Source organism: Oryctolagus cuniculus, chromosome 16 (assembly GCF_964237555.1).
Source record: "Oryctolagus cuniculus chromosome 16, mOryCun1.1, whole genome shotgun sequence".
Lineage (NCBI taxonomy): Eukaryota > Metazoa > Chordata > Mammalia > Lagomorpha > Leporidae > Oryctolagus > Oryctolagus cuniculus.
In genome coordinates, this window is record NC_091447.1 from 68,409,658 (window position 1) to 68,422,332 (window position 12,675).

The window sequence follows — 12,675 nt, forward strand, 5'->3', positions numbered from 1 at the left end:
GAGACTAATGCTAACCGAGAAAGCGAAAAGAGTATCTGATTATTGGTATACAACATACAATTCTCCTGAGGTTTCATGATGAATAAAATGGATTGGGAGACATAAAAAAAATCACATACTCAGCTATGAAACTGAAAACAGAAGTCTGAGTTTTATGTAAAGATCTTGCAACTTGGATGTCAGCACCAAAGGGCACAGGTGACCTTCCTTGTGGACAGGTTCCAGGTACACTTATTTTCTCCTATTCCTGTTCCATGAATATCGGCAAGTCCTCGGGGACTAGGGTAACATGGACTGGCTGGCTAATTGGGAGCTCTGTGCATTGAGCATCCAAGGTCCTAATAATGAGCTGGCACAAACATGCTTTGGCCTTCCTGGTGGAAACATAGTGGTTGCACTCCCATTGTGAGCATCTGAACCAGGAGGCCCCTGCCTGAGTCTGTCTCCAGTCCTGAGTGCAGAGCCCGAGGCTCCCTCCATTGCACTCCAGGAAGGTGAGGAACAGTGGCGCCATCACCCATGATCATGCTTCAGTTGAGACTCAGCGCAGCCCAGTAAGTGCTGAGGGATAGCAGGGAAGGAGGCTGGACTCTTAGGAACAATGTTTTCTCCTCATCAGAAGAAAAGTGAGAGTTGGCGTAGACTTGTGGGAGGGAACCAATAAGCAAAGCTTCAGCCCAGAGGACTGTGAAGTCTATGTTCTTGTTTCTCATAGGAGTCCCAGATATCTCATTCACAGTTTGGCTTTCCTCCTGTATTAAGTCTTACTCCTTTGGAATCCTCTTCATGACAGCAGCAAATGCATCTCTAAACTGTCCTCTGAACACACAGAAACATGATCATAAAGGTGATGATGAGGATGCCATTGTGAGCATTTACTAAGGGCTTCCTAAGTGCCAGGTTCTGAGCTGTTGCAAGTAGGCTGTTTCACTACATCTGCACAATCTCCCAAGTTTTGTTGCACAGAGGAGCTCAGGAAATTTTTGTAACTTGTATCTGGTTATCAGGTACAATGAACTGAGGCCACATCTTTTAAAAAAAGAATTATTTTATTTGAAAGTTAGAGAGAGGGAAAGGCAGAGAGTGAGAAAGGTCTTCCATCCACTGGTTCACTCCTGAGATGGCCATAACAGCTGGGGCTGTGTCAGGATGAAGCCAGGAACTCCATCCAGGTTTATCTTGTGGGTGCAGGAGCCCAAGGACTTGGATCATCTTATGTTGCTTTCCCAGGTGCGTTACCAGGGAAATGGATTGGAAGTAAAGCAGCCAGGACTTGAACTGTTGCCCATATCGAATGCCAGGACTGCAGGCTGTAGCTTTAGACAATACACCACAGCACCGGACCCTGAAACCACATCTGAATCAGACACAGGGCACATGGCCACTCTGGTAACCCCAGCAGCAGTTTCACTTTCTGTCCACTGTGTTCTTTCCATGGGCTTCTCTGATGATTGTGGGCAGTCATGGGTGAAGTGTAGTGGAGCTCAAAGGCTAAGATCATAGGAGCCCAAGCCCATGATAACTCAGAGGAAATGCCTCTCCTGACCCCACACCTGGCTTTCCCTTCTGGCTCCTTCCTACCACTCTTGTAATCACTCCTGTCTTCTCAATCAGAGACATAAAATGGGGTGTTGGTTTCCATTTCTGACTGCAGAACTGGAAAGAGATTACCAATGGTCCTCAGAGTTTCCTGTAGTTTAGACCACTGGAGTTCTGCTTAAGTCTTTCTGAGCAGGGGGAGATAATGAAGAAGCTGAACACATCAGATTTTAGATGCTGATAATGTAGTGTTGAATCCTATCTGCTCCACGCCAAGTTGTTGGCATCTCTGAGAGTCAGCATTGTCATCTGAGTTGGGACCTCATCCACAGAGCTGACAAAGCTCTTGTCCTCCAATGAGGACTTCGTACTTTTCATTCCATATTTCCATGAACATTCTGAATTACTGCTTTTGAAATCCGCACATAGATTTTTTTCCTAATACATTATTTTCCATACATTATCAATTTTTACAGATGCTTTTTTGTAAAATATACACATTTTTTGTCTAAAAAGACTTTGAAACTTCATTACGGCCATGAACATGTATTTTTGAGAAGAATGATGCACTTCCTTTCATTTCTGATTCCCCTGACTCTGTGCCTGGCTTGGCAGAGTGGAGGCATCAGCAATGAAGATCTCTGTTACACATTCAGTAGACCCTTTCATGGCTCACAATAACTGGCCGTCATCAGTGTGGCTTTAACATACTCGGTGCTTTCTTGAAGATCCCTTTCAGGAAAGTCCCACAGAACTAGAGACCATGGAATAGCACGTGTTTGCATCTCTGTGAAGGACACATGGATCCTGTAATGGCACTTAATGGAATCTACAGCAAAATCTTTGTTTCTGAGTATTCAAAAATCAAGGCAGAGCTGTGTTTCACATCTAGCATAAATTCACAGAGAGAAGGGGGCAGGCAATCCTTGTTTCCGAGCTGAGGCATGTTCTAGAGTACCCTTTGCCAGCATCATTTATCAACAATTTGCTGTTTCTCTGATTACAGAGTCTGTATTTTGAAAAATCACGATGACCACATGCTTAAGCTCTCATTCCCCTAGATGATAATCTGTCACAGATATGGGTGTTATTCTTCCTATGTCCAGGGGACAATACAATCACAGGGAGGTGGAGAGATTTACACACGTGTTGGCATGTATTGTAGGTGAATGATGCTGATTTCCTGACTCCTTCCATACAGCAAGCAGAAATATTATTATGCCAAGTAGAAATAACATTCCCACACAACTTGAAATTTCTTATTAGGAAAGGATTACTACTAGATATTACACAGAGAAACATTTGATGATACATCAAATATATAGTTGATGTATATATATAGATGGTATATCAAATATATAGTTAGTATATATTTGGTATATCAAAGATATATTTGATTGTTTTTATTGGGATAGCAAACAGGTGTTGGGCAAAACTACATGTGCATCCAATTTTGCTACTCAACCAGAAATCCTCACTTGTGTGATATGAAGAGATGGACAAAGTTTTCAAAAGCTTGTCATAACAATGCACGTACAAATTAGATGATGTCCCCCTCCCAGGTAAAGATGTGAAGCAGATGAAATGCTTGAAGTGAATGTACATCCCAGAGGGGCTTAAAACCCAACTTCAGTGCACCCTAGTCTGTTTCAGGGGCAGTAGGCATGTATACTAGATACCTTCGCACACTTTTCAGGTGAGTTTTAAAGAAATCTACTTAGAGATGCACAAACTAATGCTCACATGAAGGAGCATGCATTGTGGTGCAGTTGGTTGTGTCTCAGCTTGGGAAATTCACATCCCATAGAGGAGTACCTGGGTCGAGTCCCAGTTACTCTGCTTCTGACCAAGCTTTCTACTAACATGCATGACAGACAGCAGGTGATGGCTCAGTTACTCAGGTTTCTGATATCACATAGGAGATCTGGATGGAATTCTGGGCTCCAGCCTCAGCCTGAGCTCTTGTGGGCATTTGAGGAGTGAACCAGTAGATGGAAGATACCTCTGTTTCAAATATGGAAAAAAAAAGAATAAAGAAAGATAAAAAGAATTAAGAATTTCCTTGCAACAGTCTTATAGGGCAAACATCCATTTCATGGATGAAGAATCTGCAAAAGTATGCTTGCATTATTTCCTGGAATTCTGTTTTGCATTTTTTTCTCAGTTCAATCATAGCTTCTCCTGCTACCATAATGAACTACAGTTGTCTTAGGGCAGACAGAGAATTGCAACCCATGGATAAGGAAAGGTTAATACTACAATATTTTCTTTAGGCATAGGAAGATTGGAACTCAAAGTTAACTTTGGACCCTCTTTGATAGCAAACACTTCAACTGCAAATAAGAGGGTTTATGATCATAAAATTGTAAAGCAGCATTACTAAGTTGCTATGAAAAAAGGAAAATTTTGAAAATATTTAAATAAGGTACACCTCTCAAACACAAGATAATTTACTGAGATCTTGAGGCAAATACAAAAATTACCTGTTTAAGCTTTTGAAAATTCAGACATTTCTTATAAAAATCCTTATTTCTGATCCCTGACAGGTGTAGAAAACACTAAAGTTACATTTGTGGTCATTGCTTTTGTATGATTGTGTGCACTTAATTAAACCACATTTATCAAAATTTGACCCCCACCAATGACCAGGATAGAAGTTATGGATCACACAGCAGACAGACAGGAGTGGGCACACAACATGGTTAAGATCCTCCCTCCTACTTAGGAGTGTCTGAGTTTGATTTCAGGCTATCATTCATGACTCGGCTTCCTTCCAGACTGTGGGAGGCAGTGGTGATGACTCAAGTACTTGGGTGACTGCTACCCATGTAGGAGACCCGGATCAAGTTTCAGCTCCCAGGGTTGCGAGTGGGGGGGGAGTTATTGGGGGGAAGCCACTGTATTCCAAAATCTGTGCTTTGGAAATTTATTAGATAAAGTTAAAAAAATTCCAACTCCCAGCTTCTGCAGTAGTCCATACAAGACACTGTAAGCATTTGGGAGTGAATCAATGGGCTGGCTGGCTGGCTGGCTGGCTCTCTCTCTTTCCCTTCTTCCCTCCCTCCTTCCCTGTCTGTGTGTCTCCCTATCAAACAAAAAGGAGATACAGAAGGGAAACCAGAAAACCTGAGAATGATGAAACCTCTGAAAAATAAAGAACACACAACAGTATTTTCCTATCATGAACGATCAACATTAAGTTAGTGTTGACATAACACAGTCCTAGCATTTAGAGTGCACTTAAGTCAATGGAATTTGTACCATTGCTAAAATAAGGTATATTTAACTGCTTCTTAATTACCCTTATTTAGAATATTATCTTTGAAGGCAAAAGGGCATTTTGCATTTGTTATTAAACGTCTAGGTTGCATTTGACTGTGTTCATGGACTTGGTAGGTCTAGTGTTCTGGATTTCCTAACATTTTTCGATTGCTCCAATGACAGTTCTTTTAATTTTATTTATTCTATGGACCTTAGAATTGCCCTTATGTTATACCCTTGACTAGCTGAATTAAAACTATAGACAAAAAAAAAAAAAAAAACTAAGCAAGCACTGTGTGCCCATGTATCCTTTTTCCATCCCTATCTCTTTTTCCAGAAGGAGCATAGGCTCTGTTGAAACACAAAATCGGACGTGTGTCCCAGAATTCCATCTCGTGGGCTTCTCAGAGGATCCAGCCCTGCAGTACCTCCTGTCAGTGCTGTTCCTGTCCATGTACCTGGTCACGGTGCTCGGGAACCTGCTCATCATCCTGCTCATCATCTCTGACACCCACCTGCACACCCCCATGTACTTCTTCCTCTGCAACCTGTCCTTGGCTGACATGGGTTTTACCTCCACCACGGTTCCCAAGATGATTGTGGACATCCACACTCACAGCACAGTCATCTCCTATGTGGGCTGCCTGACACAGATGTCTCTCTTTCTCATCTGTGGATGCATGGATGATTTGATTCTGACTGTGATGGCCTATGACCGGTTTGTCGCCATTTGTCATCCATTGCATTACCAGGTCATCATGAACCCCTGCCGCTGTGCTTTCTTGGTTACAGTGTCTTTTTTCAGCAGCCTTTTGGAATCCCTGCTGCACAACTTGATATTATTACCAGTTACCTGCTACAAGGCAGCTGAAATTTCTAATTTCTTTTGTGACCCTTCTCAGCTTCTCAATCTTACATGTGATAACACCTTCAACCATGACATAGTCATGTATCTTATTGGTATTGTATTTGGGTTTTTCCCTATCTCAGGGATCCTCTTCTCTTACTATAAAATCGTGTCCTCCATTCTGAGAGTCCCATCTCCAGATGGGAAGTACAAAGCCTTCTCCACCTGTGGCTCTCACCTGTTGGTCGTTTGCTTATTTTACGGATCAGGTTTAGGCGTCTATCTCCATGCATCCTTCTCCACCTCTTCCAGAAAGAGTGCTGTGGTCTCACTGATGTATACCCTGGTCACCCCTATGTTGAACCCCTTCATCTACAGCCTGAGGAACAGGGACATCAAGAGAGCTCTGCAGAGAATTGTCAACAGAATAAGCTAATCTCACTGCCCTTGCCATCCTTGTGCTCCTAGAACTGAAATGGGCAGCTCCAAGAAGTCCAGAATCAGTCCTCAGATCACAGCATGTGAAGGCATCTATCATCACCTCCATGTCTTTTGGGCTTCTTTTTCCACAACCGTTCCTCTCAACATATGGGAAGCTAATGCTGTAGGCTGGGGCTTTAACTTGCTGTGTCACTGTGTCACTGTGTCACTGTGCAGGCCCCAGGTTGGAGCTCTTAAAAATCACTACTCTACTTTCCACCTTTCTTTAATAAAAGGTCACTCATGGTCACTAACCTTAACTACATTGGAAGTGTGGTGCATTTCACTCATCTCTTCTCTCCCCACTCAGGCCTCAGTGTTGGAGAGAGCCCCTTTAGTTACCATCTGTTCACACATTTTTCCTTCTTTGCCTTTGTCCTACAGTAACTATTGGACCCATTGTCCATATGACTGGTTTAATTCTGTAATTAATACACAGTTATTCTTAAGTGTTGAAAATTAACTGAAATGTGATCCCTGTTAAACATAAGAGTGGGAATAAGAGAGGGAAGAGATGTACAATTTGGGACATGCTCAAGCTGACTTGCCCCAAATGGTAGAGTTAGAAACATACCAGGGGATTCCAATTCAATCCCATCAAGGTGGCATGTCCCAATGCCATCTCACTAGTCCAAGTGATCAATTTCAGTTCACAATTGATCATAATGAAAGGACTAAGAGTCAAAGGGAGCACATAAACAAGTCTAGTACCTGCTAACACTAACCGATGGAATAAATAAAGGGGAGAGTGATCCTACATGGGAAGTGAGATACTCAGCAGACTCATAGAATGGCAGATGTCCTAAATAGCACTCTGGCCTCAGAATCAGCCCTAAAGCCATTCGGATCTAGCTGAAAAGCCCATGAGAGTATTTCAGGCATGGAAAGCCAAGACACTCTGGCAAAAGATCTCTGTGAGTGAGATCCCAGTGGAAAGAACAGGTAATCAAAGAAGGAGGTACCTTTCTCTGAAGGGAGGAGAGAACCTCCACTTTGACTATGACCTTGTCTAAACAAGATAAGAATCGGATAACTCAAGGGGCTTCCATAGCCTTGAAAACTCATGACTGGTGCATAGGGAGATTACTGATGCCATAAACAGGAGTGTCAATTTGTTAACAACAGGAGTCACTGTGCACTTACTCCTCATGTAGGTTCTCTGTCCTTAATGTGCTGTGTATTGAGATTTAATGCTATAACGAGTACACAAACAATATATTTCACTTTGTGTTTTTTTTTTTCCACTTTGTGTTTCTATGGGGGTGCAAACTGTTGAAATCTTTACTTAATGTATACTAAACTGATCTTCTGTTAAAAAAAAAAGAAGAAATTAGCAATTCCCAACTTGACTCTCACTGGGATTAAACATGACAATAGGTCTGATCTGATTTCATCATCATTTAAAAAATCATCTTATTTTTCACTTTATGTTTCTGTGTGGGAGCAAACTGTTGAAATCTTTACTTAATGTATGCTAAACTGATCTTCTGTAGACAAAGAGAATCGAAAATGAATCTTGATGTGAATGGAAGGGGAGAGGGAGTGGGAAAGGGGAGGGTTGCGGGTGGGAGGGATGTTGTGGGAGGGAAGAAAAAAAATGCATGAGGGGGCGGCAATGTTGCGTGGTAGGTTAAGTCTATGTCAGCAGTACTGACATCCCATTGGGTGCTGGTTCGAGTCCTGGCTGCTCCACTTCTGATGCAGCTTCCTGCTAATGGCCTGGGAAATCAGCGGTGGATGGCCTAAATGCTCAGGCTCATGCACCCATGTTGGAGACCCAGAAGAAGTGCCTAGCTCCTGGCTTTGGATTAGCCCATCTCCACCTATTGCAGGCATTTGGGGAGTGAATCAGTGGATGGAAGATCTGTCGCTGCTTCTCTTTCTGTAACTCTGCCTTTTGAATAAAATAAATAAATATTAATTTTTTTTCATGTGCTCAAGAAATCAAGCCCATTTTCAATATCAGTCTTCTCATAAACACAAAAGAGGCAGAATTTAGGGTGTTCCCATTTCTATTAAGAACACTCATCTTTTGAGGTGGGTGTTAGTGGCATTTGGCATGCCTGTATCTGTCTGCTGGTTCACTGCCCAAAAGGCCGCAATGGCTGGGCTGCATCAGTCCAGAGCCAGGAGCCTGGAAGTCCATCCTGGTCTCCCATGTGTGTGCCATGGGCCTGGGTATTCAGGCCATCTTCCACTGCTTTCCCAGGTGCACTGGCAAGGAGCTGGATCAGAAACAGAGCAGCCTGGACTTTATTGGTGCTGAAATGAGATACCAGGTGGCAGGCAGCAGTTTAACCTGCTGCACCACAATGCTGTCCCTGCTCAAACACTGAACGAGGCAATAGCATGTGCCTCCCACTCTTCAGGTTTCCAGTCCATCCAGTGGGAATGGTTCCTGTGCTTTCCATCACTGGAGGTGCCATGAGTGTTAGCTGGCCTATCACCGGAGCCACCACAGGTGTTAGCTGGCCCAATCCCATGCCTGTCTTCTTGCCAGTCCTCAGGACAGAGCCTCAGCCCCCATGGGTCCCTGCACACAGGAGGGAGAACAGATTTGTGCTCCTTGGCCGTGCCCCTGAGCAAGGCAGCATGGCCTGCAGGGTGCTTTGGGAGATGCTGGGTGTAGAGGATTGTCAGGAACATATTTCCCCAGCATCAGTTCACATCAGATGGGTGGGAAAGGAAGACTGGCTGCCCCGACATGCCAGCTTTCAGCTCAGAGGTCTGTAATGTTTATGCTTTTCAGTCTTGCTGGGAATTTGAGAATCCAACTGGTACCAAATGCTTGCTCCCTGACATCATCTTGAGAAAGGAGCCACAGTTGGAATCTGTACTGCTGTAGGAGATAGAAACCCCTGTATATACTCATCCCTGGGGATCCACAGTCACTCCACTGTACAGGCAAGAGGACCACAGCCTCATAAACCTAGCTAGACCCAGCAGCAACTGTGACCCCAACATTTTAGCCTAAGCGGTGTCCTGCACTACACTGGTCAGGTAGTTCTGCACAGCAAAGTGGGTCCTATTCCCAAAACCTTAAGAAGGAGTGATCACCTCTGCGGAATGAGGACCATCTCCCCTACTTCCTCAACTTTGACCCCGCCAGGGCAGTGCAAGCTCTGGCTTTGGTGGGTGTGAGCAGTGCTGCATGTTCATCCCATACTCCTGCCCAGTTGTACTGTGGATCTTTCTGAGCCTGCGATGGCTTTGAGTGGACTAAAACACCCTACTTTTGTCAGCGTACAGATCACTGGAAAACAAGCATCAAATTAAATTGTACCATAGACCAAATGAGTCTTATCAAAATAGAACATTACATCCAACCACAGCAGGATACATTTTCTTTCCACCAGCACATAGAGTAGTCTTTAGGATAGGCCATCTCACTAGTCCTGGTGATCAATTTCTGTTCACAATTGATCATAATGATAGGACTAAGAGCCAAAGGGAGCACATAAACAAGACTAGTGTCTGCAAATACTAGCTGATAGAATAAAAAAGGGAGAGAGCATTCCAACATGGGAAGTGAGATACACAGCAGATCCATAGAATGGCAGATGTCCTGAAGGGCACTCTGGCCTCAGAATCAGCCCTTAAGGCATTTGGATCTGGCTGAAAATCCCATGAGAGTATTACAGGCATGGAAAGCCAAAACTGTTGGGAGCAACCCGGACTGGACTGAGTTACTGGAATTAAGACTTATTCTATGCATCTGCTCTCCCACAATATGGCGCTGGGAGAGGAGGCAACAGCTTCTACCCAGCTGCCTCTCACCAAGTTGACAAGCTGCAGGACCTGCTCCTGATTGGAGGAGAGCAGCGTACTCGGCGTGTGGGCAGCCGAGTTAGGATTGGCGGAGGAGGACTATAAAGGAGGAGAGAGACGGCATGCACCAGGAACATCTAAGAGGAACATCTATCTGAAGGAACACCTGTGCAGCCCCCGAGAGAGCCGGCCGGCGGTGTGCCACTCCCCCGCGGAAGTGGGGAATGTGGCAGGGGGAACCGCCCTTCCACGGAGGTGGAAAGGACCAGTAGCCAACCCGGGAAGGACCAGCAGCCAACCCGGGAAGGACCAGCAGCCAACCCGGGAAGAACCAGCAGCAAACCCGGGGAGGGCCGAGCAGACGAAAGAACAGCGTAGGGTCCTGTGTCGTTCCTCCACGAAGACGGGGAGCGACATAATGGTGCCGTGACTCGGATAGGAAACCTATGCAGGGTTTAGTGTCGTTCCTCCACGAAGAGGGGGAGCGACATAATGGTGCCGTGACTCGGATATGAAGCCTAGGCAGGGTTTAGTGTCGTTCCCCCACGAAGACGGGGAGCGGCACAAAACACTCTGGCTAAAAAAAAAAATAAAAAACCCTACATGAAAGATCTCCACGAGTGAGATCCCAGTGAAAAGAAGGAGGTACCTTTCTCTGAAGGGAGGAGAGAACCTTCACTTTGACTATGACCCTGTCGGAATATGATCAGAGTTGGTGAACTCAAAAGGTTCCATAGCCTTGGTGACTCATGACAAGAGCCTAGGGTGATTACTGATGCCATAAACAAGAGTGTCAATTTGTTAAGTCAACAACAGGAGTCACTGTGCACTTACCCCTCATGTAGGATCTCTGTCCTTAAAGTGCTGTACATTGTGAGTTAATGCAATAACTAGTACTCAAACAGTATTTTACATTTTGTTATTCTATGTGGGTGCAAACTGTTGAAATCTTTACTTAATATATTCTGAACTGATCTTCTGTATATAAAGAGAATAGAAAATGAATCTAGATGTGAATGGAAGGGGGGAGGGAGAGGGAAAGGGGAGGGTTGCGGGTGGGAGGGAAGTTATGGGGGGGAAGCCATTGTAATCTATAAGCTGTACTTTGCAAATTTATTTTCCTCAAATAAAAGTTAAAAAAATAAATCTTCCTAATTTTAATGACTAAAAAAAAAAAAAACAAACAACAAAAACAAAAACAAAAAGCAAATCCCAGCAAATTAAAAAAAAATCAAAATCATCACATTATCCTCTCTGACCACAATGGAGTAAAATTAGAAATGGTCAGCCAAAGAGAAAATAACTCTAGAAGTTATCCAAATAATGGAAATGAAAACTTGCTTCTGAATGAAAAACGGGTCCTTGAAAAATAAGGAAAATTTAAAAATTCTTTGAATCTTATGAAAATAGAAACACAATAACCTGAAACTTATGACATAGCGGAAGCAATTCTAGCAATTCTAATGAAAAGTTTATAACAGTAAGCACCTACACACACACACACAGACACACACACCACAACCTAACTACAACTTAAGGACCTAGAAAGCAAGATACAACCAAGCTCAAAGCTAGGAGGAAAGAAAGAAACATCAGAGCAGAAATAAATAAAATAGGAAACTAAAATAGAAAAGATTAATGAAGTAAAAAATTTGGTTTTTTGAAAAGATAAAACATACATCTTTAGCTAGAGTAAAACCAGAAAGCAGACTTGAATAAATAAAAGCAGAGATGGAAAAGGAGACATTACAAATGACACCACAGAAGTATAAAGAGCCATTACAGACTATTATGAATGACTACACACCAACAAATTGGCAAACTTTGAAGAGGAGGACAAATTTCTACACCTGTAACTGACCAGGATTGAACAACAAAGAAAACCTGAATGGACCAATAAAAAGTAGTGAGATGGAAGTGTAACAAGAAGTCTCTGGACAAAGAAAAGCCCAGGACCAGATGGCTTCACTGCTGAATTCTAGCAAACTCTTAAGGAAGAACTAACAGCAATTAATCTCAAAGTACTCCCAAGTAATCGAAAGGAAGGGAACCCTTCCCAATGCATTCTATGAGGCTAGCATTACCTTGATTTCAAAACCAGTCAAGGACACAACAGGAAAAAAACCATAGGTCAATATCCCTGATGAACACAGATGCAAAAATTCTCAACTGTATACTAGCAATTGGCATTCAACACACACACCAACAAAAGTCCTTTAGTATGATGAAGTCTGAGTTCTATCAGGGATTCAGAAATATTCAGCCTATGCAAGTCAATAACTAATATATCACATCAACAGAAAAAAAGGCAAAATTCATATGATCAACTCAGTAGATGCAGAGAGCATTTGGCAATATTCATTATCCACTCATGACTGAAAATCTTAAATAAATTAAGTATAGAAGGAGTACACCTCAACACAGTAAAAGCCAGATGGGACAAACCCATAGCCAACGTGATCCTGGAAGGAGCAAAGCTGAAACCATGTCCTCTAAGATCTGGAACCAGAAAAGGCTGTCAACCTTCACTGCTCTTATTCAGTATAGCATTGGAAGTTTTAGCCAAAGCAGTTAGGCAAGGGAAAGAAATAAAAGGTAGACAAATAGGAAAGGAAGAAATCAAATTGCCCCTGTTTGTAGATGACATGAGTTTGTACGGAAATAAACCTGAGTACATTCACCAGGAGACTAGTGGAACTGAAAAACAAGTTCAGTAAAGTTGCATGGTACAAATTCAGTATGCAAAACTCAGCAGCATTTCTATACACCATAATTAACTG

General features: G+C 43.1%; 2 protein-coding genes across 2 annotated transcripts in view; both read left to right on the forward strand.

Annotated features, from left to right (window-relative positions):
* The window catches only part of LOC127487906 (endogenous retrovirus group K member 25 Env polyprotein-like), a 106,064-nt gene that overhangs the window by 66,160 nt on the left and 27,229 nt on the right, over nucleotides 1–12,675 (forward strand). The window lies entirely within an intron of this gene.
* On the forward strand, nucleotides 5,151–6,357 carry LOC100355521 (olfactory receptor 7E24-like). The gene has a single exon (XM_002724444.4). The coding sequence runs from the start codon at nucleotides 5,253–5,255 to the stop codon at nucleotides 6,081–6,083; it is 831 nt and encodes a 276-aa protein (XP_002724490.4). The 5' UTR covers nucleotides 5,151–5,252; the 3' UTR covers nucleotides 6,084–6,357.

Coding starts and splice junctions, on each gene's coding strand:
- LOC100355521 (XM_002724444.4), top strand. CDS start 5,253: ATGTACCTGGTCACGGTGCTCGGGAACCTGCTCATCATCCTGCTCATC.